General features: G+C 37.2%; 1 protein-coding gene across 1 annotated transcript; it reads right to left on the bottom strand.

The window, feature by feature from the left end:
- Positions 1–817: 817 nt before the first annotated feature.
- On the bottom strand, positions 818–22535 carry LOC141442948 (gamma-interferon-inducible lysosomal thiol reductase-like). The gene is made up of 7 exons (XM_074108148.1): positions 22415–22535; positions 13172–13258; positions 9672–9803; positions 8433–8501; positions 7009–7113; positions 4871–5023; positions 818–3238 (listed from the first exon to the last, which is right to left on the bottom strand). The coding sequence occupies exons 1-7, from the start codon at positions 22457–22459 to the stop codon at positions 3149–3151; spliced, it is 681 nt and encodes a 226-aa protein (XP_073964249.1). The 5' UTR covers positions 22460–22535; the 3' UTR covers positions 818–3148.
- Positions 22536–26567: the final 4032 nt, after the last annotated feature.

Below are 26567 nucleotides of genomic sequence, written 5' to 3'. Positions count from 1 at the left end.
GTCACAGGCCTCCTCTCAGAATGAGAGGGCTTGGGCCGTAGTTCCCACGCGGGCCCAGTGTGGATTGGGAACTTCACACACACCAAAGAATTGAACAAGAAACGATAGTAATGCGAATAATAATATTCTCCTTCTCTTACGATAAGTACGAAAGAGACAGAAAATGTCGTTACGCGATTCGCGGTATCATCTCACGGTGTCCCACCCAGGCAGGGACATAATTTAGTTACTACGGCAGCGAAATATAAAATTTCTAACATGAGTATAAAATATTTTTTTAAGGTCAGCGCCAGCGCCATCTAGTGAGATATTAATAAACTAACTAAGTTAGTAAATAAGTAAATACGCTAATACACTTCAAACACATAGATGGCGCTGTTTCTCGCGTCAGACGATTATGTTTTGGAATTGTCCATCGACTTTTGCAGGCCATAGTACATAGATAAACTCCTGCTGGCTCGTGCTGAGGCACCGACTTCAAACGGTTTCATGGTTTTTGTAGTCAGTTAAATGTTTTGTTACCGGATGACCAAGTGGTTAGAAAACCTGACTATGAAGCTTAAGGTCATGGGTTCGATCCCCGGCCGCTGCAGATAATTGTTTGAATAATACGAATGTTTGTACTTAGGTCTTGGACGTTTAATATGTATTTAAGTATGTTTATCCGTTGCCCAGTATCCATAGTACAAGCTTTGTTTAGTTTGGACTAGGTCAATTGGTGTCAGGTGTCACATGATATTTATTTTACAGGTTAGTTGACACTGGAGCAATCAAAGCCTTAGTCAAGGTAAATTAACTAACAAATAAAAAACATTCATCTTAATTTTTAATTTATTTCACAAGTCATATTACAAAAATAAACTTATACTAATTACGTTTCTAATTCTAACTTAATTACTAAACTGGAAATCGAATCTCAAAATTCTTTGACAAGCACTGTACTTATTTTATTTTTCATTACAAATGTACTTGAATAATTTATAGAATCAGGCGTTACTTTGCGGAGGTCCATATCAACGAACTAAAAGAAAAGCGAGCAAAGAAATTCTTTTAGTTCATAAATACAAACTGAGACGTGGATGCACAGAAAAACCAGAAAAAGAGACCAGCACTGGGAATCGAACCCAGGTCCTCAGCATTCCGTGCTGCGTGCTATAACCCCTATACCACAGGAATCTAGACACGAATTTTTCCTATGCATACATATCTCAGGTTGCTTAATTCTACAATGCTACTTAAGCAGCAGCACTAGCTCTAGCTCTTTTAGTTCATATAAATGTACTTGATTTACTTGTAATACAAAAAATATGTGGATGCCCGGAAGTAGGAACGCGTCTATGCCTTCGTTTCTTTTAATTTTATTTGTAATCTTTTCATTGGTATTGGTATGTTTGATATACACTTTTTTTTATGCGTTTTTTGTAATGTCAGTCAAGTTATACAGGATTAATCGGAAGACGAGAGCAGCACCGATTCCACCTGATTGCGATACTTCTACGCTACTATCGTGCAGTGTTTTTCAACCTTTTTTGTGACACGACCTCTTTAGTATGAAGACATATTTCGCGACCCCCTGACCCGTTTTTTTTCATGTATTTGATTTAGTGCCAAATATTATTAATTAACAATATCTTAATAAATTTTTTTAAACTTATTGTACCTATCGCATCAACTTATAGGAGCTTCGCGACCCTCCTACCCCCCAGGGGGTCGTGACCCACAGGTTGAAAAACACTGTAGTAGCCTACAAGAAGTAATACGTTAATCTCACTTTTTTAAAATGTTTAAATTAAAACGTATTAAATTGATAACCTTCTAAGTGAATGGTCATCGTCTGGCCCAAATCTTGCAAGTTGAATTTGACCCACTTCCAGTGGTCAGATTGACTTGAAATTTGGCGTACTTATGTAAACCTGGTGACAATATAGTAATCTAGCAGTGACATCTTGGTGGTCCGGCCAGGATCGTCTGCAGTACGGAACTCCTCAACGGTAAATGGCGTCGACTTGAGGTTTGGTACGGAAATTTAGTATGACAATGCAAGTACAGTCAAAAGTTTTAACAAAAAACTTATCAGGTCGGATCCCTCGCGCTTTCTGTCAGATGGGTCAATCAACTTTTTAGTGTAGCTGGTTGCCATGGTAACGTCCTCGGGCCACTTCTTAAAAATATGATTTTATGGAGTACAAATTCAGTAAAAGTTAGGATTTGTGACAGTCCACTTTTTTTCATCACACTTGCTCGTAAACAGTGTCGTTACATGCAGGCTACCTTGTTGCAACCCTCAAATAAAACCCTCGACCTTAATGTGCTTGTCATGAAACCCGTGGTCGGTAAATGAGTCATTGCGCGTACAAATTTTCTTGTCATGAAACCCAAGGTCGGTAAATGAGTGTGATACTGTATGGCGTGCTGGAGCGCGGCGCGCGCAGGTCGAGCACATGCTGCGGGGGGGGGGATATTCGTTTTTCTTTTACTAATATACAATTTTTACTCGCAAATGTGATGAAAAACATTGTATGTCGCACGGGCGGTACTAGAATTACAAACATCGACTCATAAGACTGAGGGCTTTAATGAGTCGATGTTTGTAATTCTTTATTTACCGCCCTTAAGACACAATGTACTATTCTAAGCATGTGTATCGTGATGTCTCCTGAGTTACGGGGACAGAACAACAACACTATAAAGTTGATTGACCCATACACACTTGGCGACGTGCGTGGTTTTTCCAAAAGTTAACGCATAATAAATATTGTAAAGCATACAGTTTCCAGTGGGGAGCAGCTGCCCTCTCCCCGCCCCCTGCGGACGCCCCTGAGCTCTCTATTTCAACGCATGCATCATGATCACCGATAAGCGTCGAAACCGTGCGTCAAAATAATCGGTAGTTTGTTAACCTTTTGGACGCCAACGACCTATATATACGTCTATTACTTCAATGCGAAAGCAATCTTCGTTCAATTGTATTAAGGTTCAATTTTAGACTTTGCAATATAGAATCCTGGCGTATGGGTGATGTCTTTTGTATTTGACGTGGCGGCGAAAAGGTTAAAGGCACGGTCTAAATCTTGTAACAAATATGTCTGATATAATTTAAGAATTGACTTCAATAGTGTCTGGACTAGCCAGGTGTGAGAAAGAAGTACTAGCAGACAGCTGGTTTGGTGGGAGCGAGACGGCAGATCACAGCCTTCAGGTTGGTGACGGCTTCGTCCTGGATCGCCTGGTCGAATCTCTGAAATTAAAAAAAAACTGGATTAGACTATGTCGAAGAAGTATGCCATTGGCCTGTGAAAGTGTTGATTCTTTGAGTATACTATACTTTCTGTCTGTCAGGCAACAGTCAGTGTTTTGCTTGCACTAGTGAGTCAGTCATCAGTCAGAGTGTCACCTGCACTAGTGTGTCAGTCATAAGTCAGTGTGTCGCCTGCACCAGTGAGTTAGCCAACAATCAGTGCATCGTTTGCACTGATGAGTCAATCAACAGTCAGTGTGTCGCCTGCACTAGTGAGTTAGCTAACAATCAGTGCATCGTTTGCACTGATGAGTCAATCAACAGTCAGTGTGTCGCCTGCACTAGTGAGTTAGCCAACAATCAGTGCATCGTTTGCACTGATGAGTCAATCAACAGTCAGTGTGTCACCTGCACTAGTGAGTTAGCCAACAATCAGTGCATCGTTTGCACTGATGAGTCAGTCATCAGTTAGTGTGTCGCTCGCACTAGTGAGTTAGCCAACAATCAGTGCATCGTTTGCACTGATGAGTCAATCAACAGTCAGTGTGTTGCCTGCACTAGTGAGTTAGCCAACAATCAGTGCATCGTTTGCACTGATGACTCAATCAACAGTTAGTGTGTCGCCTGCACTAGTGAGTTAGCCAACAATCAGTGCATCGTTTGCACTGATGAGTCAATCAACAGTCAGTGTGTTGCCTGCACTAGTGAGTTAGCCAACAATCAGTGCATCGTTTGCACTGATGACTCAATCAACAGTTAGTGTGTCGCCTGCACTAGTGAGTTAGCCAACAATCAGTGCATCGTTTGCACTGATGAGTCAATCAACAGTCAGTGTGTCGCCTGCACTAGTGAGTTAGCCAACAATCAGTGCATCGTTTGCACTGATGAGTCAATCAACAGTCAGTGTGTCACCTGCACTAGTGAGTTAGCCAACAATCAGTGCATCGTTTGCACTGATGACTCAATCAACAGTTAGTGTGTCGCCTGCACTAGTGAGTTAGCCAACAATCAGTGCATCGTTTGCACTGATGAGTCAATCAACAGTCAGTGTGTCGCCTGCACTAGTGAGTTAGCTAACAATCAGTGCATCGTTTGCACTGATGAGTCAATCAATATTCAGTGTGTCGCCTGCACTAGTGAGTTAGCCAACAATCAGTGCATCGTTTGCGCTGATGAGACAATCAACAGTTAGTGTTTTGCCTGCACTAGTGAGTTAGCCAACAATCAGTGCATCGTTTGCACTGATGAGTCAATCAACAGTCAGTGTGTCGCCTGCACTAGTGAGTTAGCTAACAATCAGTGCATCGTTTGCACTGATGAGTCAATCAATATTCAGTGTGTCGCCTGCACTAGTGAGTTAGCTAACAATCAGTGCATCGTTTGCACTGATGAGACAATCAACAGTCAGTGTTTTGCCTGCACTAGTGAGTTAGCCAACAATCAGTGCATCGTTTGCACTGATGAGTCAATCAACAGTCAGTGTGTCACCTGCACTAGTGAGTTAGCTAACAATCAGTGCATCGTTTGCACTGATGAGTCAATCAACAGTCAGTGTGTCGCCTGCACTAGTGAGTTAGCCAACAATCAGTGCATCGTTTGCACTGATGAGTCAATCAACAGTCAGTGTCTCACCTCGTTGACGACGACAGTGGGCACGAAGGCGAGCGGGCGCTGCACGCCGTCGGTCTTGTCTCCGTTGGAGGCCAGCAGCGTGTCCCCCTGGTCGCCGCCGGCGCAGCGCTTCAGTTTGTCCGACTCTGATTGCTTCTTCACTTGTTCGAGACACTGTCAAATACAACAGACATTAGTTATTATTTAGTAACTGGACTAAATCTCGAACGCGTTTTCCCAGAAATTAGACCAAGCTAGATCGATTGTTCAGTATATCCTAAATATATATTTGCCGTGAAGCAGCAATGCTTGCACTGTTGTGTTTCGGCGTGGAGAGTAAGACAGCCGGTGAAATTACTGGCACTTGAGGTATCCATCTTAGGCCTCTAGGTTGGCAACGCATCTGCAATTCACCTGGTGTTGCAGATGTTTATGGGCGGTGGTGATCTCTTACCATCAGGAGACCCACTTGCTCGTTTGCCATCCAGTCGAATAAAAAGTAAAATAAAAAATAGTATACAGACTTAAACGCAAAATGCCCAGACAGGTAACTGCAAAAGTATCTTTCTCTATACGTTAACTAATCGCCCCGGCTTCGCACGGGTAGTCGAGCATATGGGTTAGTATCATTCCGTCTAAAAAGCACCTGGTAATTACTAAAGTAGCAACTTAGCAACTGGTCTAAGAAGCAGCTGTTCTAAGTAGCAATTGGTCAAACTAGCAAGTGATCTAAAAATTGAATTCTAAGGTCGACGGAGCTCCGTTTCGCGGAGCTCCTATTCCGCGTACTTGAGGCAATTCGCGCCTTGACGGAACTCTAGCCTAACCTACAATGTTAAAGCTACATGTTTTGCATGACGAGTCGAGCATGGATTCTTTGCGACTGTACTTACATGCAAAAACATAATACAAAAGTAGGCAAAATGTGTCTGCCATTTTGCGTTGAGGTTGTTATGCGTTCTAGTCGAAACGTCAATAAGCCAAAGGCTACTAGAAACACAGGGAAGCTTAAAGTTCCATCTTACAGACTGGCTAAAACCAAAAAGTCTTTTCTGGAAATTGCATACGTTTTTATAATAAAATTCCAAAAAATATTACAAATGAAACGGATACAAAATTCAGATCTATTGTCAAGAAGACATTAATATCAAAGGCGTATTATAAAGTTAATGATTATATCATGGACAGGGATATTTGGAAATAATTCCGATCCGCATTAGCGATCCCTTCAAATAGCGAACCTACTGTGTTAAAAATAAAGTTGTGTTAAATACTTGTGATGTATACATATCATTTAATAATATTGTAAATCTGTTTTAAAAAAAATATATATATACCTCGTTGAGTTTCTTGCCGGATTCTTCTCAGCAGAGGTTTTTCCGAACCGGTGGTAGGTTTTTCTTGACATTCATAAGTGCTTGTTATAGCCTAAATTGAATAAAGATATTTTGACTTTGACTTTGACTTTGAGTCGCTATTAGTTTAAGACTTATTACGCGGTAGTCATATTGCTATAAGTATAGAAAAAACTACCACTTCCACTATACTTTGTTTGGATAGGTATTTAACTAAATGTAAACAAACTTCAGCTGCCAGATTTGGTACATTCAAGGATTTTAAACATTTTACTTATCTATCATTGTAATACAAACTAGACTAGTGTATTTCAATACAGAAATGTAAATGTTTAGATAGTTTAATGGGGGAATTTCAATATTTAAGACACCTTGCTCTAAAACTCGTATCACAGATGTGGGTGTCAAGACCGCCAAGCTGAAGTAGGACTGGGCCGGACATGTCTGCCGCATGCACCCGGACCGATGGGCACGGATCGTAACCGAATGGGATCCGAGGGATGGGCATAGGAGCAGAGGCAGACCCAAGAGGAGATGGCGGGACGACCTGAGCGCTTTTCAGCTCGATTGGCAGGTGCATGCCCAGGACAGGGAAGAGTGGCGGAGAAAAGGGGAGGCCTTTGCCCAGCAGTGGGACATAATACAGGCTACATAAAAAAAAAGACACCTTGACGTTGTTTTGTTTACATTTACTTTAATACATATCCAAACCAAGTATAGTCAAACTGTATTCTAGTCTGTCTGAGACCAACTGTTGTAGAAGAGGACCCCTGAATGTAGGTATTAATAATAATTTAAACTCACAGTGTCCAGGGACTTATCAGGGTTGGCTTGCGTCATCAGACAGATGACCAGCTCCATCTTATCTGTGTCCAAGAGACCGCGGTCCTTCAGGATGCACGACTGGAGCTGGAACAGAAAAAATCATGACTCTGGCGAAAAGTTGCTCTGCAGCACATAATTAATCAGAGGATGTAAAAACAAAAAAAAGAAAAAAAAAACAGAAAAAAACACTAAAATAATAGGTAAGTAACTACATTTATTCTCCGCGCATTTATACCTGCTGAGCTGGCAACGTTGCATTTTTGTTAGTTTTTCTCGATTATTCCATAAAAATTTAATGAAAATTAAAAATGTTGTCTGATAGAACACTTCTTAATATATAAGTTAATTTGGAACTCCAATAATTATTCGTGATAGACTTTTATATTCTTTGAAAACGAACTAATGTTTATGACCGGTTCAGACAGCATCTTTAATTTCCATTAAATTTTTATGGAATAATCGAGAAAAACTAACAAAAATGCAACGTTGCCAGCTCAGCAGGTATAAACGCTCTTAACCCTTCCCTTCCTGCTGGCATTGCTATGTATGTATGTATGTATGTATGTAAACTCTTTATTGTACAAAGAAAATTAACAAAATACAACTGACAAACTTTAAGATACTTGTACAAAGGCGGACTTATCCCTTTAAGGGATCTCTACCAGTCAACCTTTGAGTGGATGAGAGGAGAGGAGCAATACGTTAGGGTCCGACAAAGGGTGAGTTTAATAGTTAAAATAATGGAAGCTACTATACAGTGCTTTAAACAATATAATACATAAACTACAATATAAATAAATAAACTACTATATATATGACCATAATACATATAATATATAAGCATATTTAAACAAAGGAATGTTCTCAAATATTTAAGGAGAAGGTGCAAGCCACATTCTTCTCAAGCCTTCCCTAAAAGATCCCACGGTGGGAGATTGCCTGATGAAGGTCGGTAGCCGATTCCACAGCCACAGGTTTGCTATGTATACAATCTACTAATCAACATATCCAGAACAACTTCAACTCTCTCATAATAGATATATATTTAGATGACACACATATTTTAAAGTCGCGCCGAGTTATTAGAGCAATTCTGTTGCATTCATTTAATCCCTTGCTTTACCATACTATGTATACTCCATTTATTTTAACATTTGAAACTTAACGGTAAGCACACGTTTTTAAATGAAACAACAAAACTAATTAAAATTGTGTTAACTTCTATGATAAAAACGTAATAAATACCGCTAATAAATGTACATGTAGGTATTTTTAGTCCATTTGTGTTCGAAATACCGAGAAACGTGTGTAGTAAAGCTTTAGTTTTCAAATTTGAGAATTCATTTCATTACAAACATTTAATAGGAGCTCCGCGGAGCGGCGCCGGACGTTGGTGGACTTACTTTGTTGCCGTAGCATTCGTCAGCCCCGTGCTGGCACGTGAACTGCCATTTGCCGTTCACCTTATCGTGCTGGAACACAAACAGACATGTATTGTATTAAATCAGGTAAGACCCCCCCTCCCCTCCCCCCCTCCGAGCCCTCTTGTTCTGAGAGGAGGCCTTTGCCCAGCAGTGGGACGTATATAGGCTGGGATGATGATGATGATGAGGTAAGACATGAATCTGAGGCCGTGTTGCCTAGCATTGCTGACGCTCGGCAATCAAATGACAGACGTCGCATACAAAAACTGTCATTTGATTGCGATCGCGAGCGACAGAAACGTTACGCAATACAGCCTCTGGTGTACTTATTTCAGTCATATTTCAGTAATGGTTATGAGTTATGAGAGTAAGAAAAAAATTAAAGAGCTTTTCTTTCCTTACCGAAAAGCATAAAATAATAAACCATTTCACACCTCTCCTTCAGAAAAGTAACTTTTCCTCCCTGAAGAGAGGGAGCAAAGTGCAACTTTTCTGTTCAAGGCTTTTCTAAGTGTTTTATTGCAAATGCCATTTTTTTGAAGTTGATAATTGTAAAGCCACGCCTTTTTCTATGCTGTTTGTTCTTTAATAATATTTAAAAGAAAAATTCAAGTTTCTTAATACTCGGTGTGAAAAGTTGTATGAGCCACTCGGGAGCAAAAATATTTTCATCTTGGGCGTTAACACTTGAATCCCTCATTACGCTCAGGATTCTACTTTAGAATCCCTCGCTACGCTCAGGATTCTATTGCAGAATCCTTCGCTACATTCTGGATTCAATGTACGCCCTCGCCGTAAATACACCATTTTGGTCCCTTGTGACACAAATAACTATTTTCTTTTCTCTCCTATTTAACCACTACCACTACTGTTAATTCTTTCTGTAAAAAGGTTGCCTGGATGACCTTGTAATTTTCTCTGTGTACCTGTTTTCTGTATCGCTTACTATTTCTGGTGTACAATAAAGGAGTCATATTGTATTGTATTGTATTGTAACCTTAATCTAGGTACTAAGTTTGAAGTCGGTGCCTCAGCACTAGCCAGTAAGAGTGATAGAATAGAATAGAATAGGTCCACTCCTGATGACTATTATAGTGCTGAGGTACCGACTTCAAATTAGTAGCTAGTTTAAGGTTAAACAGGAAAGAAAGGAGAAAAAGGTTTATTTTTTGCTTTTCGGTATTTTTGGCGGTTTTTTTTTGTTAAAAGAGTACTTACGGTGGCTTTGCCATATGGCACGAGTTTGACCTTGACCGCCCCGCGGAAGTCCCGCCACACGGGCGCCAGCTGGGATGTAATGAAGCGCTTGCTGTCAGGGCAGAGGCTCTCGTAGTACACCGCTATTTTCACCTGTAAATAACGAGATGGTCATTTTAAGTAGGGTTGTAACGGAACTTCGCCTCCGCCTCCGTTACTCAATACTCAATATTTTATTGCTTTTCCACAATGTATGGTTACAGATGTTACAAAGAGATTATGTGATCATCATGGACCCTGTTGGGCACAGCAATATTTATACAAGAGGGCAGCTTTTATATAATTAATAAATTTTATCTTATAACTAAATATCACAATCACATTAAACTGACTTACTTTTATGAAATTCTTAATCAATTAATATTACATCATGTCCCTTTTATCTATTAGGATTATTTATTAACATTATGTTAAATTTATCATCTTTCATCTAGGTATTCATTTATTGAGTAGTAGCATTTTTCTATCATGAATTCTTTAACTTTATTTATATAAATTTTTTTTCGTTATTTTCGTACTGCGGAAGTTCCGCAAGAAATCGTATCCTCGCCTCCGCCTCCGCGTCCGCATTTTTTTTGCGGAGTTATAACGGAGGTTTATTTCTCATTTCATTATCTCAGCGCGCAGCGGGAACGCGGCGGGGTGGGGGCGGGCGTATGCCAAATAACACGACAGGAATCAACCTGTATGTGTATATGTTTGATTGAGCCGCGAGTTTATTTAAGTGATTTTGTAAAAAGTAATTGTTTATTTAAGTCACATGCACGATGACGCCGAAAACAAGTGAGATTTGGCAGTTTTTTTTTGAAATTTTATGGATTTTTGAGTTGGATAAAGCATAAACTACTATTTTTTCGACATCCACTTTCACCTCCGCATCCGCGGAGGCGAAACTCGTCGCCTCCGCCTCCGCTGAGAACGCCTCCGTTACAACCCTAATTTTAAGTATTCGGGGTTGAGACTTTGGGCACAAAACAGATAGTTCAGAAGTCAATCTCCTGTATGTACTGCACTTTTCATGTCGCTTCAGGGTTGTCAACTATGGTTTATGCACAAAAAACTATTGTGGTAGTGGCACTCGTACAGATGTCGTGAATAGTGAAAAAGTTCGTATTTATCTTCCTGTCTTAACTAACTTACTGAAGTTTACTGGAGCTAATTGGAAGCCGTGGTGGCCGAGTGGTTTGACCTATGGCCTCTCAAGCAGAGGATCGTGGGTTCAAATCCCGGCTCGCACCTCTGAGTTTTTCGGAATTCATGTGCGAAATTACATTTGAAATTTACCCCGAGCTTTACGGTGAAGGAAAACATCGTGAGGAAACCTGCACAAACCTGCGAAGCAATTCAATGGTGTGTGTGAAGTTCCCAATCCGCACTGGGCCCGCGTGGGAACTACGGCCCAAGCCCTCTCATTCCGAGAGGAGGCCTGTGCCCAGCAGTGGGACGTATATAGGCTGGGATGATGAATTGAGACAGCGAGATAAATACAACAAAACGACAAAATACGATGGAAAAATATTATGCAATAGATCTGTATCTAGTTGCTGGATTTATTGTTGAGAATGAAACGGAAAGAATGGAAATATAAATTTATAATAACTAGAATATTTTAATGTTAATGTCATTGTTATATAAATAAATATCACGGGACAATTCACACCAATTGACCTAGTCCCAAAGTAAGCTTAGCAAAGCTTGTGTTATGGGTGCTAAGCAACGGATAAATATACATAATTATATAGATATAGATACATACTTAATACATATTAAACACCCAAGACCCGAGAACAAACATTCGTATTTTTCATACAAATATCTGCCCCGACACGGGAATCGAACCCGGGACCTCAAGCTTCGTAGTCAGGTTCTCTAACCACTAGGCCATCTGGTCGTCTAAATATTACACACTATTTGGTTCATGAGACACGCAGCCAACAAACTTCTTCCGGCTGTTAGTTTAAACGGTCTAAACGGCCCTATATGTCCATTTGAAATGGCCATTTGGTGAAAACAACGCAAACCTACATTTCATTATGTAAATTCGCGTGTACCTGCAAGTGTTTGTAAACAGTTTTCTACTTTCTCCAGCTATTTGAGTGTGTACCTACACGTACGTTGTGTCTCTTAAATACCAAACAGGCGTTAAAAGGCGTAGGCACTTTAAAAGCAATTTCACTGACAACTTTTAAAGCGAAGGTGGTTTTTGTTCAAATTTCTTGGAAACGTGGAGTTTTGAAAATAATACATTCTGTAAAACATTATTCATATTTGTCATAGTAAGTTCAAAAATTGGTTTGCCGTAGGAGTCTTTAAATTTATTTGAGAAAAATATTCCCTGGTGAAACAATTTTTTTTTCTACAAAACTCGACGAGGTTACTTTCGTTACGTAGCTCTTATCTATATCCTAATCTACTATTTATTTCAAAATTTCAAGAAATAAAGTTTTAAGACGTAGATACTTCTTACGCCTACGAAAAAAGTGAACGAAAAATTTACTCAATTTACTCAAAGGCGTTTAACAATTTACAAAAATATCGTGATAAAAAAATGCGTAAATGACTGCAAAAAAAACTAACGATGTTGACAGAGATTCGAATTCACGCATATCGATGTTTGAAAGATCTGTGGTACAGTCACCAGCACCAATATCTGACACAACAAGCGTGCATAAATATCTGATACGACTCTATTTCTAGGGCCGGAAGGACGCGTCAGATATTTTTGCACGCTCCGCTGTGGCAGATATTAATGCTGGTGACTGTACGGATGAAAATTTATTGGCAATGTATCTATCTACTCGTATGTATGAATCTTTATTCAATTTAAGTGTCAAATCATTATCCCAGCCTATCGCCCCACGGCTGGGCATCGGCTGCTTCGCAGGTTTATGAAGGTTTTTATCTGTTTGTTTTTACAGTGTGTGTGTGGGGCCATCTTTATACCATTCGATGTTATTTTTCTATTTTTCGATCTAATGTATTTTTATGTGTATCGAATATGTGTTGTAAATAAATGTTTCTCTCTCTCTCTCTCTCTCTCAGTGCGGAGGTGGAGGAGGTCATTTTTGCTGTTAATGTCAAATGTGTGTTGTAGGTACAGTCGAGTTCATAAACTTGTGAACAAAAATTTGATCAAAAATATCTGAACACGCTTCTACGCCTTTAACAATAGAGTCGTGTCCAGATATTTTTGATCAAATTTTTGCACATGATTAAGAAGTCGAATGTACGTTCGACTTTGATATTTATTTGAGTAGTGCATGTACAGTCACCAGCATTAATATCTGCTACAGCGGAGCGTGCAAAAATATCTGACACGTCCTTCCGGCCCTAGAAATAAATAGAGTCGTATCAGATATTTATGCACGCTTGTTGTGTCAGACATTGGTGCTTGTGACTGACCCTATTACAGTTATTTGATAATTAATTATAAATATGTCTCTTAATGTATTTCGACTTACTTTATTGTCATCGGACTTCTTGTTCTTGGCGAGGGTTCCGCAGACCAACGCGGCCACACACAGCACCAGCAGAGCCTTCATCTTGTTCTAGAACAAAACAAACATTTAGCTAAATTACAATACAATACAATAACTCTTTCTGAGGTAAGTAATAGGCGGCCTTATCGCTTCAGAGCGATCTCTTCGAGGCAACCTTTACAATGGAATCGATGGAGAAGAAAGGAATCACCATCTTAACTCTAAAAATAGTCTACAAATTAATGTTCGATTTTTATTATAGAATTTAAAAAAAATAGATTTCGTGCCTCACACGACTATCGAGCACATTGGGAATGAATCTACGGAATTCGAAAAAATATTGTCGGTCTTACTTTTGACTTTTTTCAAAAAGGTTAGGCTACAGGGCAAACCCTTAACCCGATCGCCTTTGTTTTAGGCTCAAATCGTAGCTGACTAAATTTTACAGAGGAGCTTTCTCAAATTTTTGATATCATTCTCCGTTTCCAAAATATCGATCGCCAAGATCAAAAATTCGGAAAAAAAAATGTTTTTTTTCACTATTTCGGCCATTACTTTTTTATTGACTTTCTCGAATAATTGTTTTTGTACGCGTCTTTTGAGCCTTTTTTGAATATCAGTCTTCACAACTCTGAGATATACTTTTTTGTTGTTTAATAGAATTAGATAACATTATTATAAATGTGGCTATACCCTACCAGGGTGCATAATATTGTAAGACTTATTAGAATAAGGCCTTATGTATTTTATGTTTTTTGCCAAATAAATAAATACTAAATACTAAATATAAGGGGATCTCACTTATTCGTGAAGTCGGGCCTACACCTGGAGCCTGGAGCGAACGAAAAGACATTTCCAAAGTCAAAAATATATTGATTGATAAATGATATTTACTAGGTTAAGAAATGATAAGTAGTTTATAAAGTAAGTACCTACCGTAAACTGCTTCAACTTTGCGCTCTGGCCCCAACATTGCCTGATTTCACTTAGAGTCGATAACTTAGCACTCTTATAGGTTTTAAACTTTTATCTACACGGGAATTATTATTACGGGGGGATAAAAGTTTAAAAACCTAAAGGATGCTAAGTTATCAAGTCTAAATCGAATCAGGCAATGTTGGGGCCAGAGGGCAAAGTTGAAGCAGTTTACGGTACCTATTTCTAACCTACGTACCATCAGCCAAATATGTGGTCTACCACCCTAAAGTTGATTATCGTTTGCATTTCATAAACCAATAATGCCTTAGACGTGTCTGTCAAGTTGAAAGTTCGACTTTAGCGACATTCATTTGATAGGAACTTGTTTAAAAATTGATAGACCACTTATTGGCTGATGGTACAAAGCCTCGTCATACCAAATACCACAGTGTGAACTGAGAAATGAATGATTTACGATTAGTAGGTACTTCGGAAAATGCCAATAAGCGGGTTCATTAATATTATATTGAAAATATTTTTTTATATTCTTCTAATTAAATATACAGTATTACAACATTCCTGAGATGGAATTTAATCGAGATGCCGGTCATTGTTCAGAGACACATTGTGTAGTATTTTTGCATCTGACTGTGCAATCACTTACTCACTTGGATGGTGTTTTGTCATTGAATAAGTGAAAACGAGACTATTATAAGAATTCATAAACGCAGTAAATGTGCTAAATGACGTGAACTCTCTCACAGCCTCATTGCGCATTGTATTGCTATCGTTTTAATCATTATTGCCCAACAGTGAACAAGAGTATAACCATAGTATAACTGTAAAACTGTAATTGAGATTTTAAGTAGGTAATTTTAATTTCATTCATTATAATTTTCGTGGTCACAGTGGTATAATGATGATATTTGAGATATTTTTTTGACGTCCTGTACCGAATTCTAGTAGATACCTGGAAACTGTAACAGAATCTTCTGCCATGTTAACAAAAATATGGCCACGTAAATTGTAATCGCTCGATAATAATAGAAAGAAGAAGAAAGAAAGAAAGAAAGAAGACATTTATTCACTTACACAGAAGACACACATATACAGCAAAATTAACACAAATAAAATAAAAAATTACAGAAAAACACATGAAAACATTAAATACAATATACACAATGTTGTGTGTCCCCGCGAAAGTGAAACGGTCGCTGACTCAGCATTATGCTGAAGCGTTAGACGCCTGCAGCGCTGATTTTCTGCCAGAACCGTCTGTGACTCACGGAAACGATACACAAATATAATAAATAAATAAACCACTTATCTATACATACACAAATAAACTTAAGAGAAAAAATAATAATAATAACTATAACAAACCAAGAAATAAATAAATTACAACGAACAATAATTAAAAGAAAGAAGAAAAAATGGATTGTTTAAAAACATCAGGCCATAGATACAGTAAATATTCATTAGGTACCTACTATAGGTAGCTTTTGCCCGCGACTCCATATGCGAAAAATTCGTTTGAAAATCTAAACTATACTGAGCGGAAAAAAATCTGGCCCTCATGTATGCAGAATTGGTAATTTTGTATGAAGGCTGGGCCAAATTTTGTGCCGCTGAGTATACTTAACATAAACTTAAGTTTGTACAAAAAGGGTCTTAAGTAAGTGGTCGAGCTTTCGACCCCTAAACTAGGTTTAAACCTGTGCCTTAGGGGCTTGAGTTCGTCCGAAATTAATGTCTTAAACAAACATGTTCTTGGACAATGTAACAGCACATTAAGCAGTAGTAAAAATGAAATATATGACAAAAATAATGATAGGACGTCATCCCTCGGTGACAAGAATTTTGGTTCAGTAGTGATAGGTTTCAATGGGATGAACGTTGGGATACTTACAATCTAACTGTACAGTATATTTATACCTAGCTAGCCAGCTTTTGCCCGCGGCTCCGCCCGCGTGGTATTCGGTTATCGCGCGCTGTTCCCTCGGGAACTGTGCATTTTTCCGGTATAAAAAGTAACATATGTCACACTCGGGCCCATAAACTATCTCTATGCCAAAAATCACGACTATCCGTCGCTCCGTTACGGCGTGAAAGACGGACAAACATACACACAAACATACAAACACACACACTTTCGCATTTATAATATTAGTATGGATTATTATTAATTACAGTCGAGTATATGTCTATTCGAGCCACTCTAAAATAATGCCCCCACGGCCTTACCTACCTATTACGTCGGATTAATAAGAATAATTTATTGAATCAGGCGTTACTTTGCGGAGGTCCATATCAATGAACTAAAATAATTTCCTTGCTCACCCGCGACCTTACGATAGCTAAGCTTATGCAAAATATGCGTGTTCAAGCAGTTCCTCCACCTCCACACTGTAAGAACACACACAAATCACACAAACCCATCTATCACCACCACCACACTACACTGACGCGTTTCGAACTCAACCAGAGCTCATCTTCAGAGTGACACAACCGTACACCATGCTACCAGTTGTTAGACTCGCCAGTGACGCGTCAGTGTAGTGTGGAGGTGGAGGAACTGCTTGAACACGCATATTTTGCATAAGCTTAGCTATCGTAAGGTCGCGGTGAGCAAGGAAATTATTTTAGTTCATGGATTAATAAGAGTTTTGTGGTAAGTAGATGCAAAGTTTTGAATGGTTAGATAAGACCAATTTGCACTCGACTGTACTAAGACTAGTTGCGAATAAGTAACAAAAGCAGCGAAATCTGGGCCAAATAATAATGTCCATGTAGGCACGCTGGACTTTCACATACGCGCCATCTTGAATTCAGTAGTACTGGCCAAGCAGTGTGCGTTGCGGAGGTCAAATGTGAAGTGTCAAACAACCTGTGACCGGCTTCACTTGAAATTACAGGTTTTCTACTTTCTATAGAGTAAATGGAATAAGTTTTCGTTAAAAACAACTTTTCGTAATTATGTAGGTATACGAACATTGCAAGTTGAGTAAAAGTTTGTAAAAATAAAATTTATACAATGAATTTATAGTCAAATTGGTTCTTTAAATACGATAACCTTCATTATTAATAAAAAATATTTTAAAAGTCAGATGATCATTTAAACGTTTTATTTTTTAAGCCACCTGATTTGAAGTAGATATATATAAATAAATAATAATAGGTAAGGGCGCCAGTCATGGACAGGAACCAATAATGGAATATTTTTTCCGCTAACCCATTATTAAGAAACGGACGCTATTTTTTTTTAAAACTAATAACACTATGTGCAGATAACTGATGATCATAACTGGCAAAGTTCATGAATGGTGAGCTGGATACTACTGCAGGGCTACTCTGAAACTCGAAACTCGAAGTTCGTGTCGTGCGGTCCCTCTCGCTCTCGTATTAAATAGTATAAGTGTCAGAGGGACCGCACGACACGAACTTCGAGTTTCGAGTTTCGGAGTAGCCCTGCTGTGCTTAACATGTCCATGATAGGTGCCGTCACCCTATACAAATATTTATGTAGTCAAAAAGGAAACAATAATAAAACTAAAAGTAGCTTATATTTAAAGCCCTAAGCCTTCCTAATTAAAGTTTCAATTAAAGTAGCAATAAATACGATTAAGTAAGTACTTAGTGCTTAAAAGAGTCCAACAATGTTGAAAGTTTAAAAAGGAGCCAACTTGATTTAAATTCGAAAGGGCCGCCATTTTTGTGACCTACTTCAGGCCGAGTGCGAAAACCAGATAAATCCAAATCGTAACAAATTATTTAAATCGTAAGTTGTCCAATAAGGAAATGAGCCCTCGGTAGAACGTTCAATCGGGTCATTTATTAGTTTAAATTGAATTTAAAGTGGCCAGGATTTTGACCCGTATAAATAATTTAAAACATTGCGGAATAATTCGGGTTCAACTGGGTTTGAGTACATTTTGTTTGATGAGAAAATTGAGAAATGTTTTTATCTCAACCGACTTTATTATAAGTTTTTTTTAATTGTATAATAATTCTTTGCCATCTCTACCTACATTGTGTAAAACTGCGCCGCTCTCTGGAATAGGTAGAATAGAATAGAAAAACTTTATTTTTGAAAAACTACTCTACACAACTACTGTAGTATACAATGGTATACGTAGTACGACGCACCCCGACGCCCCGAGTGTAGTTTTGGGGAAAGGGAAGAGAAACATTTTAGGTCACAGATTTTGATAATAGACTTTCTTTATTATATATTTTTTTATTTGCGTCCATGAGAAGCCTGGGGAAGTCGCTAGTTTACCTATGAGAGTGACTAAATGACAGATTTCGCATTTCACACAGCCTAAACCGCTTTAGCTAGAGACTTGAAAGACAGGCATTGATCTCAAGCAACAACAACAATACGATGAAACGTGGACCGTCAAAAAAGTTGACCGAGGACTTATGGCGACTTTGGTGCTGAAGAAGAATGTTGCGAGGAACAAGGGCAGCTCGCTGCACAATTGAGTCTATTAATGGGTTAATTTTAAAGCACCCTTGTATACCACAAGATAAGCTCTCCCCAGACGAATGCTATTCTAGGTCCCACTTAACCTAGAATAGCATTTTTAAAAACAAATTAATTAATTATTTTTTGGACAAGTATTTGCGGGAATATATTGCAATCGCATTTTGCATGATCAAACTAACTGGGCCAAAATTGTGCAGTTGCTTTTAAACTCGATGTACCTATTTGTCCTAAATTACAGTTTTACGCAATCGCTACCAACGCAATGACAATTTAAAAAAAAACCTTTGTTAAATTTTGCGAGACAATGCATATTTCCTGTTTTTTATACAAAAGCATTGTACGACAAACAATGATTACAATAAAACTAATTGAAATGCTTTGCGTACGATTGGCCCTATACATTAGATCGTCATTGCACGGTGTTGTTTCAAGGTGATCTAGTGGAAGGCTCGCTGCGTGTATGGTCAACTAAAATTCTAGATGTGTTATGAATCAAGGAATCGAGGTACGGATGCTTGTGTAAGGAACACAGCTGCAGCGTAGCTGGCGATCGGACATGAGCTGATTCTCGTTAGGACAGATATTTCTAGGTAGGGTAAAACCTCCAGTGAATGAACACTTAAGAAACTTTTCTACTTTGAAAAATCACTACTCTGTACTTATTAATAATTGTAATGGTTTTATGTAATTTAATCAATCGTTATTTAATAAACAAGAATTTAATTTCTGCGATTTTTTATTACGTGTATAGTTTTTGAGTTATGGAAGAATTTATAAAAAAGTACCCAAAAACCTAGTAAATGAACGAAAAAGTTAATGAATGAACAGAGTAAAACCCAGTGAATGAACATTTTTAGATAGTTTTAATCAACATTTAGAAAAGCATTTTTAACATAAAACGAAGTCTTCTTCTTCAGTTATTATTATATAAAATCTTGAGGTAGGTACAGCACCTTCAGTATTCCAATTATGTTTCTGTATTACAAAAAATCATATATAATTCTATTAAAGTAGGTACAAATTAAGCACCTTAATATCTTGATTAATTTACTTTTTTTTTAAACTCGTAGCTCAAAATAGATAATTTTTCCGAGTGAACTTTATAGACGTTATATCAAGGTTCAATTTGGTTGACATATTGATTTTAGATAAGTACGAACGAGATTTTTTCAGTGACGATAATCCGAGCTTTATAATAAAACTTAATAAATAACAAACATTAAACTCTATTGATACTCGTATTCTAATCAGTCTGTAATCAGTCTCTAATTAGTTAAAAGTATCATCATTTGGGACAAAAAATCTTAACAACCCAATTTTTAATTATAGATTGTGGCTAATAACAATAAGCAACTTACTACAAGCAAAATCTACATAATTTTTTAATCATTTTTAATTTATATAAAAATAAAAATCGATCAAAATAAATCAATAAAACAAAAAATATATAATTATATAGTAATTCATGACAAATAAAAGGTACACACTAACTGAACAATTGTTTTAACTGTTCCTATTTCCTTTCCTCGCAATCCCCATTTTCTCCTCGACGTGTCTATCCACCCTCGCTGTACCGGCTCGGGTGACTATATGAACGTCTTGGGTAAAATGGCTTGTTTTATGCTCTTGTTGTACAATCTAATATTATTAACAAGTCCAATTTAGGAAGTAAAACTATCGTGCATTTCGATCACGTCCATCGTTACCTACGTTGTTCATACATAGGGTTAGTAGGTATCTAGTAAATGAACAAAGCCAAATTTCTATAGTCCATTTACTAGATTTTTCATTCCTATGAATGAACACGTAGTGTCCCAATACTAGTTCAAAGAAACAGAATCGTTTTCTATGCAGAATCTGAAAACACAACCTTAATACGATTACGTTAACATTTAATTTTAGGAAAAAAACTATATTGAGCCGACACCAGTAAATGAACAGACTGTTCATTTACTGGTTTTAGAACATTTGATAAGCCAGTAATGGAACACCTAAAAATATCAACTTAACCGCAAAATAAGCCACTAAAGAGTACAATTATAGAAGATTTAACTCTTAATCTAACCAATAGCTAAACTTTATAGTGGTATACATGAAATAAGCAGTTCAAATGTTACTCCAAACATGCACTGTTCTTATTTGGGATCTAATTTTCCATACAAAACTTCAAAAGCAGAAATACGTGAACTTCAAACGCCTGCCATGTTGAAATTGGTCGAAAATAAATTTACCGATTGTTGCCATTGCATAGGAAATCGAGTTGCCGGTAAGAAAAATAATACGACAGTTGGTGGAAATGGCTATATTGCTTATTTTAGGCAAAAAACGTGATTTTGTTCATTCACTGGGGGGGTTCATTCACTGGAGGGTTTACCCTACCTATGACGAATATGAAACTTTGTTCTGGCTGGCGTTTTGGGTATAAGTTATACTAACTACATATACTAATTTACGTTGCTTGTCTGTTAAAACTTAATTTTTGTTTGTTATGCTGGCTAGTGTTGGCCTGACTTCAAACTGGTAGAAAAGTTATTTCATGGTTTAATTTTTTTACTTAATTTTTTTTTACATTAGACGATCCTTTTGTATTTTTTTTATAATTACCTAATATGTATTTTTTATTTTGTAGGTACTTTTATTTTTAGATACGATTTTTTTGTGAATCCCTTATATTTTGGACATATCTGAATGTAACGTGGGATTTTCAATAATAAATGTATCTATTTATAAAACATAAAAACAACTGCATACATACGCGATGTATTTATAGGTAATACGTTCTACTATCTCAGCTTACATAAGTGTTATTCGATCCGTCGAATGACAGGAAACCATCAAGGTCTAGCCGTAAGCAGGGTGCGATGGCGACTGTTATGGCTTTGACGATACTCTATGTTAATACCAAGAAAGATCGACTCATTAGGTACTCGTAGTGTCAACCGGTTCTTCAAAAAATCTAAAAAAAATCACATGTTTATTGACAGTCAGTAATAAACACCATTTTACTAAAATAACTATAAGTGCGTAAATTTGTGTGTAAAATCTTGTTCCAAATGAATTTGGCCCGCCTATTGCTTACCTTAGAAAATCTTATGTATTACTTGTGTTCTCTGTACTGTTTACTGTATTGGTGTGCAATAAAGAGTTATTGTATTGTTTTGTATTGAAGTGCAGGTGAAGGGGAAGGTGTACCGGAAATCAGCGCTGTGCCACTCAGTGCCTCCTATGGAAGACCTAAACCAAAGCCAATGTAATCTTTTTTTTTATAAATTAAGGATATTTATTAATATAGCATGCACTATGTTGTTTGTTAAAAAATGAATTGAAATTCCACCAGGATCGGATTCTACGCAAGTAAAGTAACACACACATTGGTATACAAATAACATGTAAATTTGTACGAGTGTTTTTATAGGAACAACGTAGAATAACACATCTTCACCCTCATCCGCACTTGTTTAGGTCAATCACTGGATGGTCAATTGCAGTGCTTGTTATGTTGTGTTTCGGCGTGGAGAGTAAGACCGCCGGTGAAATAACTGGCACGTGAGGTATCCCATCTTAGGCCTCGAGGTTGGCAACGCGTCTGCAATCTGTCTGCGTCTGCGTGTTGCAGATGTTTATGGGCGGTGGTGATCTCTTACCATCAGGAGACCCACTTGCTCCTTTGCCATCCAGTCGAATAAAAAAAAATTTTTTTTTTAAAGCAGAAATTGTATTGAGATTCCCATGGGTATCTATTCAATGACGCTATAGGTAAATCTTTCACATTTGAATTAGTAGAACTCAAGTCAAATAGGACGGTATGTATTTCTTACCTTTCTAAGTAAAGCGACAACACGCAAAAATGTTTCAAGTATCATAAAGAAATTGAATACTTATTAAAGAAACTAACTATTTATTAAATAAACTAAATCACCACGGCAAGACCGTTCTCGGCTTACTTTAGTGTGAAAATAAAGTTATTACACTATCTCCCAAGAGTTCACAGCGGTGAACGATCGAGAGATAAAAACAAATAAGTTAATTATGCTAGCTTTTAGCTGCAGCGGCGTCAAGGTTTGTAGGTGGCAGCACTGTCGAATGTTATTGACAATAATACTGATTTTGCAAATAAAATGCTAGGTCTTGTATTCACAACGGAAATATTCTGGATAATACTTTATAATGTCGTCAAAGTAGTATAGAATAGTATAAGTAAGTAGTATAGAATAAATATTAGAAAAATCACCCAAGAGCGTGTCGGACACGCCCAGCATAGGGTTCTGCAACTGTTACGAAAAAATCGTATGTACTAAACAAGTATTATTTTTCTAAGGATTTTGTAACGTACGGAATATTTCAAGTAGGTTTATTATATTATATATTTTCAAGTTGCTCTTTATATTTCTTTCGAGCTTGGCGGTGAAGGAAAAACACCGTGAGGAACCTGCACAAACCTGCGAACGCAATTCAATGGTGCGTGTGAAGATTCCATCCGCACTGGGCCCGCGTGGGAACTATGGCCCAAGCCCTCTTGTTCTGCAGAGGAGGCCTGTGCCCGCAGTGGGACGATTATAGGCTGGGATGATGATTATTTTACTTAAGTAATATTCTCAAGTAAACTTAGCCCTAATTATTTTACCACTTTGCTGGCATAATTGCTATATTTATCCATAAAAATTACAGCTTTCTAGCACTAATGTCTCCAAGCTAACCCATGAACTGAAGGACAGACAGACATGGAACCACAAGGGTTCCGTTTTTGTCATTTTGGCTAAAGCTGCGGGTCCACAACTGGAGGTCTATGGGGGACCTATGTCCAACAGTCCTACGGCTGAGATGAATGATGATGATTTTCGTAACAAACATTTAAAATCCCATTAACAAAACCCTTGACATCATCTATTGCCTAAGATTGCATATGGTACAAGGGTTATTGACCCACTTGCAACCGCCAACCATAACCAAGGGACCCGACTCAACTGACTTGGCAACTGGTCACGGGTCAGCTTTAACCGGTCATTAACCAATTTATCAAAGACTCGAGCTGAAGGTATTGCGTTCGGGGTCAAGGATCGGATTTAACTGGACGTTTGATAGCATCTTTGACCCAAGTTATCACCAACTATACCTAGGTATTAATGCAAGATCTATTTCTGGTTCACATGATAGCTTTTATCGGACGACCAACAGTAAGACCTGACTGCAGAACGAATAATAAAATGGAATAGAAATTGTCATGTAAGCTGCAGACGCGAGGCGGTTATAATACTGTAAATTTTTATTGATATTAATAGTCTTTATAATAATAATAGTGACGTGAGTTGAATAGTTAGTTTAATTTAGTAATTTTATAAATATGTCGCACAAAAGTAATATTATTGATAAGTAAATAATGCTACCTAGAAAACCATTTATTTTTCACTAGCCCTTCTTAAAATAGTGTTACCCCGGGAAAGTGCATAGTTTTCTAGTTAGTTAAACAAGGCAATGAAAATCACCAAGTAGCTTAAGTATTACTTAAAGATCCTACCCAGAGATACGAATATAAGTAATTTACGTTATCTTTAAGCAAGTCTAACAATAAAAAATGTACAGCTCCTAACCTACTGGAGAAAGCCACGTGCAATACTTACCAATTAGAAAGCAACAAACTTTTAGATTTTAATCACGCAAGTACTTTCTAGATTCACTAGAAAGTAAATATGGCTAAAATTTTTAACTCAATCAACAGAAAATTGGGGCGGCTAGGCTACAGCCACAGATGTTCATTGGTAAAACGAAAATACTGATAAATATAATTATTCATGAGATTCCTCGTCTAAAATAGTTTTATTGATAGTACTACAACAATCATAATACAATATAAATACTTTTCAATCAATTAAATGAAACTAAAGTGACTCTTATTTTCTTTTGACATGGTAAGTATAATCATTTTTCGGAGCCTTATGGAGTGACTAGCACTTGATCAGTTTTTTGTATCAAAAACTTAACTTCTCAAACGTGAAGAACATACTAGCTAAAGCTAACTAAACAACCAAACCTGTCTTAAAATCAATATTGGTCCATCCGAAGTATGTCATAAAGAATACATTTTAAGGACCAAGTATAGGCTCTTGTTACGACGCTATTGACTACTTAATACGTGCCAAATTGCCTTGCTCCAGAGGCCTTTACATTGACATCCACTCTACATATATAAAATTGAATTTGAAACACAGACAACCGCAGACTTAACCGTCATTTGATCAATGAAGTCACGTGTTTACTTGTAATGTTATTTTATTTATAAAATAGCCAAGTACGATTCAGACTTGGTTCTCAAAGGGTTCCTTAGAAATATAAAGATAACCTAACTTCGAAAAGTTGAATAACCCCGATATTGTCGTTTTTAAGTTCAATATCTCAAAAATGCAAGGAAACTTGTTTTCATGTAAAAGATACCGCATTGGAATTGGTCCATCCATTTGAGAGCAGCTCTCAGAGAGCCGATACCATAGACAGACCGACGGCATTGCTTTCAAACTTATAACACCCCTCTTTTTGTGTCGGGGATAAAAAGTTTTTTGGTATAAGTTATAATGAAGGTATACGCACCGTAGCAAAATTCCAAGTGTTAACCTACTATGGTTAAAAATTAGCTTGAATTCGTAAGATGTTATACGTATGTTATATTATAGCGGTCATCTAGTTTTATATAATCATCATCAATCGTTATTAAACATGCATTTTAAGCACAAACCGCGAATCTAATCAATTATAACAACGCATGACTGTTGTTGACCTGCAACATATAAACATAACATTTGTTTTTATTTACAAATGATTACTAACAACCGATAAAAACTTTGTTGCTAAGTTTTTGTTTCGGTTTTTACACATAGGTACCTTTGAGGAAAATTATTGTTTTTAATAGTCAGTAAAGAACGTGGTTTAGTTAGTGATTCAATAAATTGAGCACCATTATCATATTCAGTGGCATTTGTTTAAGGTAGGTAACAGATAGTATCAAAAATTCTGATGAACCTTTACAAAGGTGTTCTGTGAAACTGACCTTTTATTAGTTGAAAATTTCCAAATCAATTTTAACTTAAGTAGGTACTATGTGGATCACTAGACTTTACTTTAGACTAGGCGTTTTGCAGCAGCCGCCGTCGCGTGTGTTCTGAGAGGAAGCTATACCTAAGTAGTAGGTATGGCTACGAATTAGTCCGAAACATTATCAAGTTAAACACGACTAAAGACTTAAGTTATCGGCCTTATTTCTCTATGAGCAAGTCTTATTGGTAATTTCATGTTCAAAATTACTAGACTTGTTTAACCTATCAAACATAATACTATTATTATCATCAAAAGTAATCTCCAACTAAAAACATAAAGTCAAAGTCAAAATATCTTTATTCAATTTAGGCTATGACACTTATTTATAAAATGTTTAAAAATCTACCACCGGTTCGGAAAAACCTCTGTTTAGAAGAATCCGGCAAGAAACTCAACGAGGTATACATATAGAAGGGACCTTCAGAACAGCGCAGTGAAGTTCTAACTAAATGAAGGCTTTCGCAATCTGCAATCATCTGACTGTTCTCGGTAGCTGTGTAATAAATCGAGGTAATTTGACCAAATCTGTAGCATACTGATAAAACAAACATGAAAGAATTTTGATGGTTGAATTTACGACAAAAACTATGACAATTACTGTAGGTGCTCGTGATATCTACTTTTGTTACATAATTAACAGAATCCTTTTAAAAACTATATTTTTTGCAATATTTGATTTTGGTATACCTAAATTATTATTGTTAACGTTACGAACACCATTTTCGTTTTTAAATTTGATCAAAAAAATATTTTTAATCAAGGTCCTTGGGTCAATTAACATTTAATAAATTTGATTAAGACTTTATTTGATTTTGAGCAAAAAAAATAACAGTAAAAGTGACCCGTTACTTTACTTGTGAGTATAATAAACAAAAATACTTTGTT

Source organism: Choristoneura fumiferana, chromosome 26 (genome assembly GCF_025370935.1).
Source record: "Choristoneura fumiferana chromosome 26, NRCan_CFum_1, whole genome shotgun sequence".
NCBI lineage: Eukaryota > Metazoa > Arthropoda > Insecta > Lepidoptera > Tortricidae > Choristoneura > Choristoneura fumiferana.
This window is presented reverse-complemented; position numbering and strand designations above follow the sequence as displayed.

Bases quoted from the DNA above. Each gene is read 5' to 3' on its own strand.
- LOC141442948 (XM_074108148.1), bottom strand. From the start codon at position 22,459: ATGATACTTGAAACATTTTTGCGTGTTGTCGCTTTACTTAGAAAG. The intron at 5,024-7,008 runs GTGAGTTTAAAT...TGTATTTGACAG, and splicing joins CTGATAAGTCCCTGGACACT to TGTCTCGAACAAGTGAAGAA. The intron at 3,239-4,870 runs GTGAGACACTGA...TTTTAATTTCAG, and splicing joins CCACTGTCGTCGTCAACGAG to AGATTCGACCAGGCGATCCA.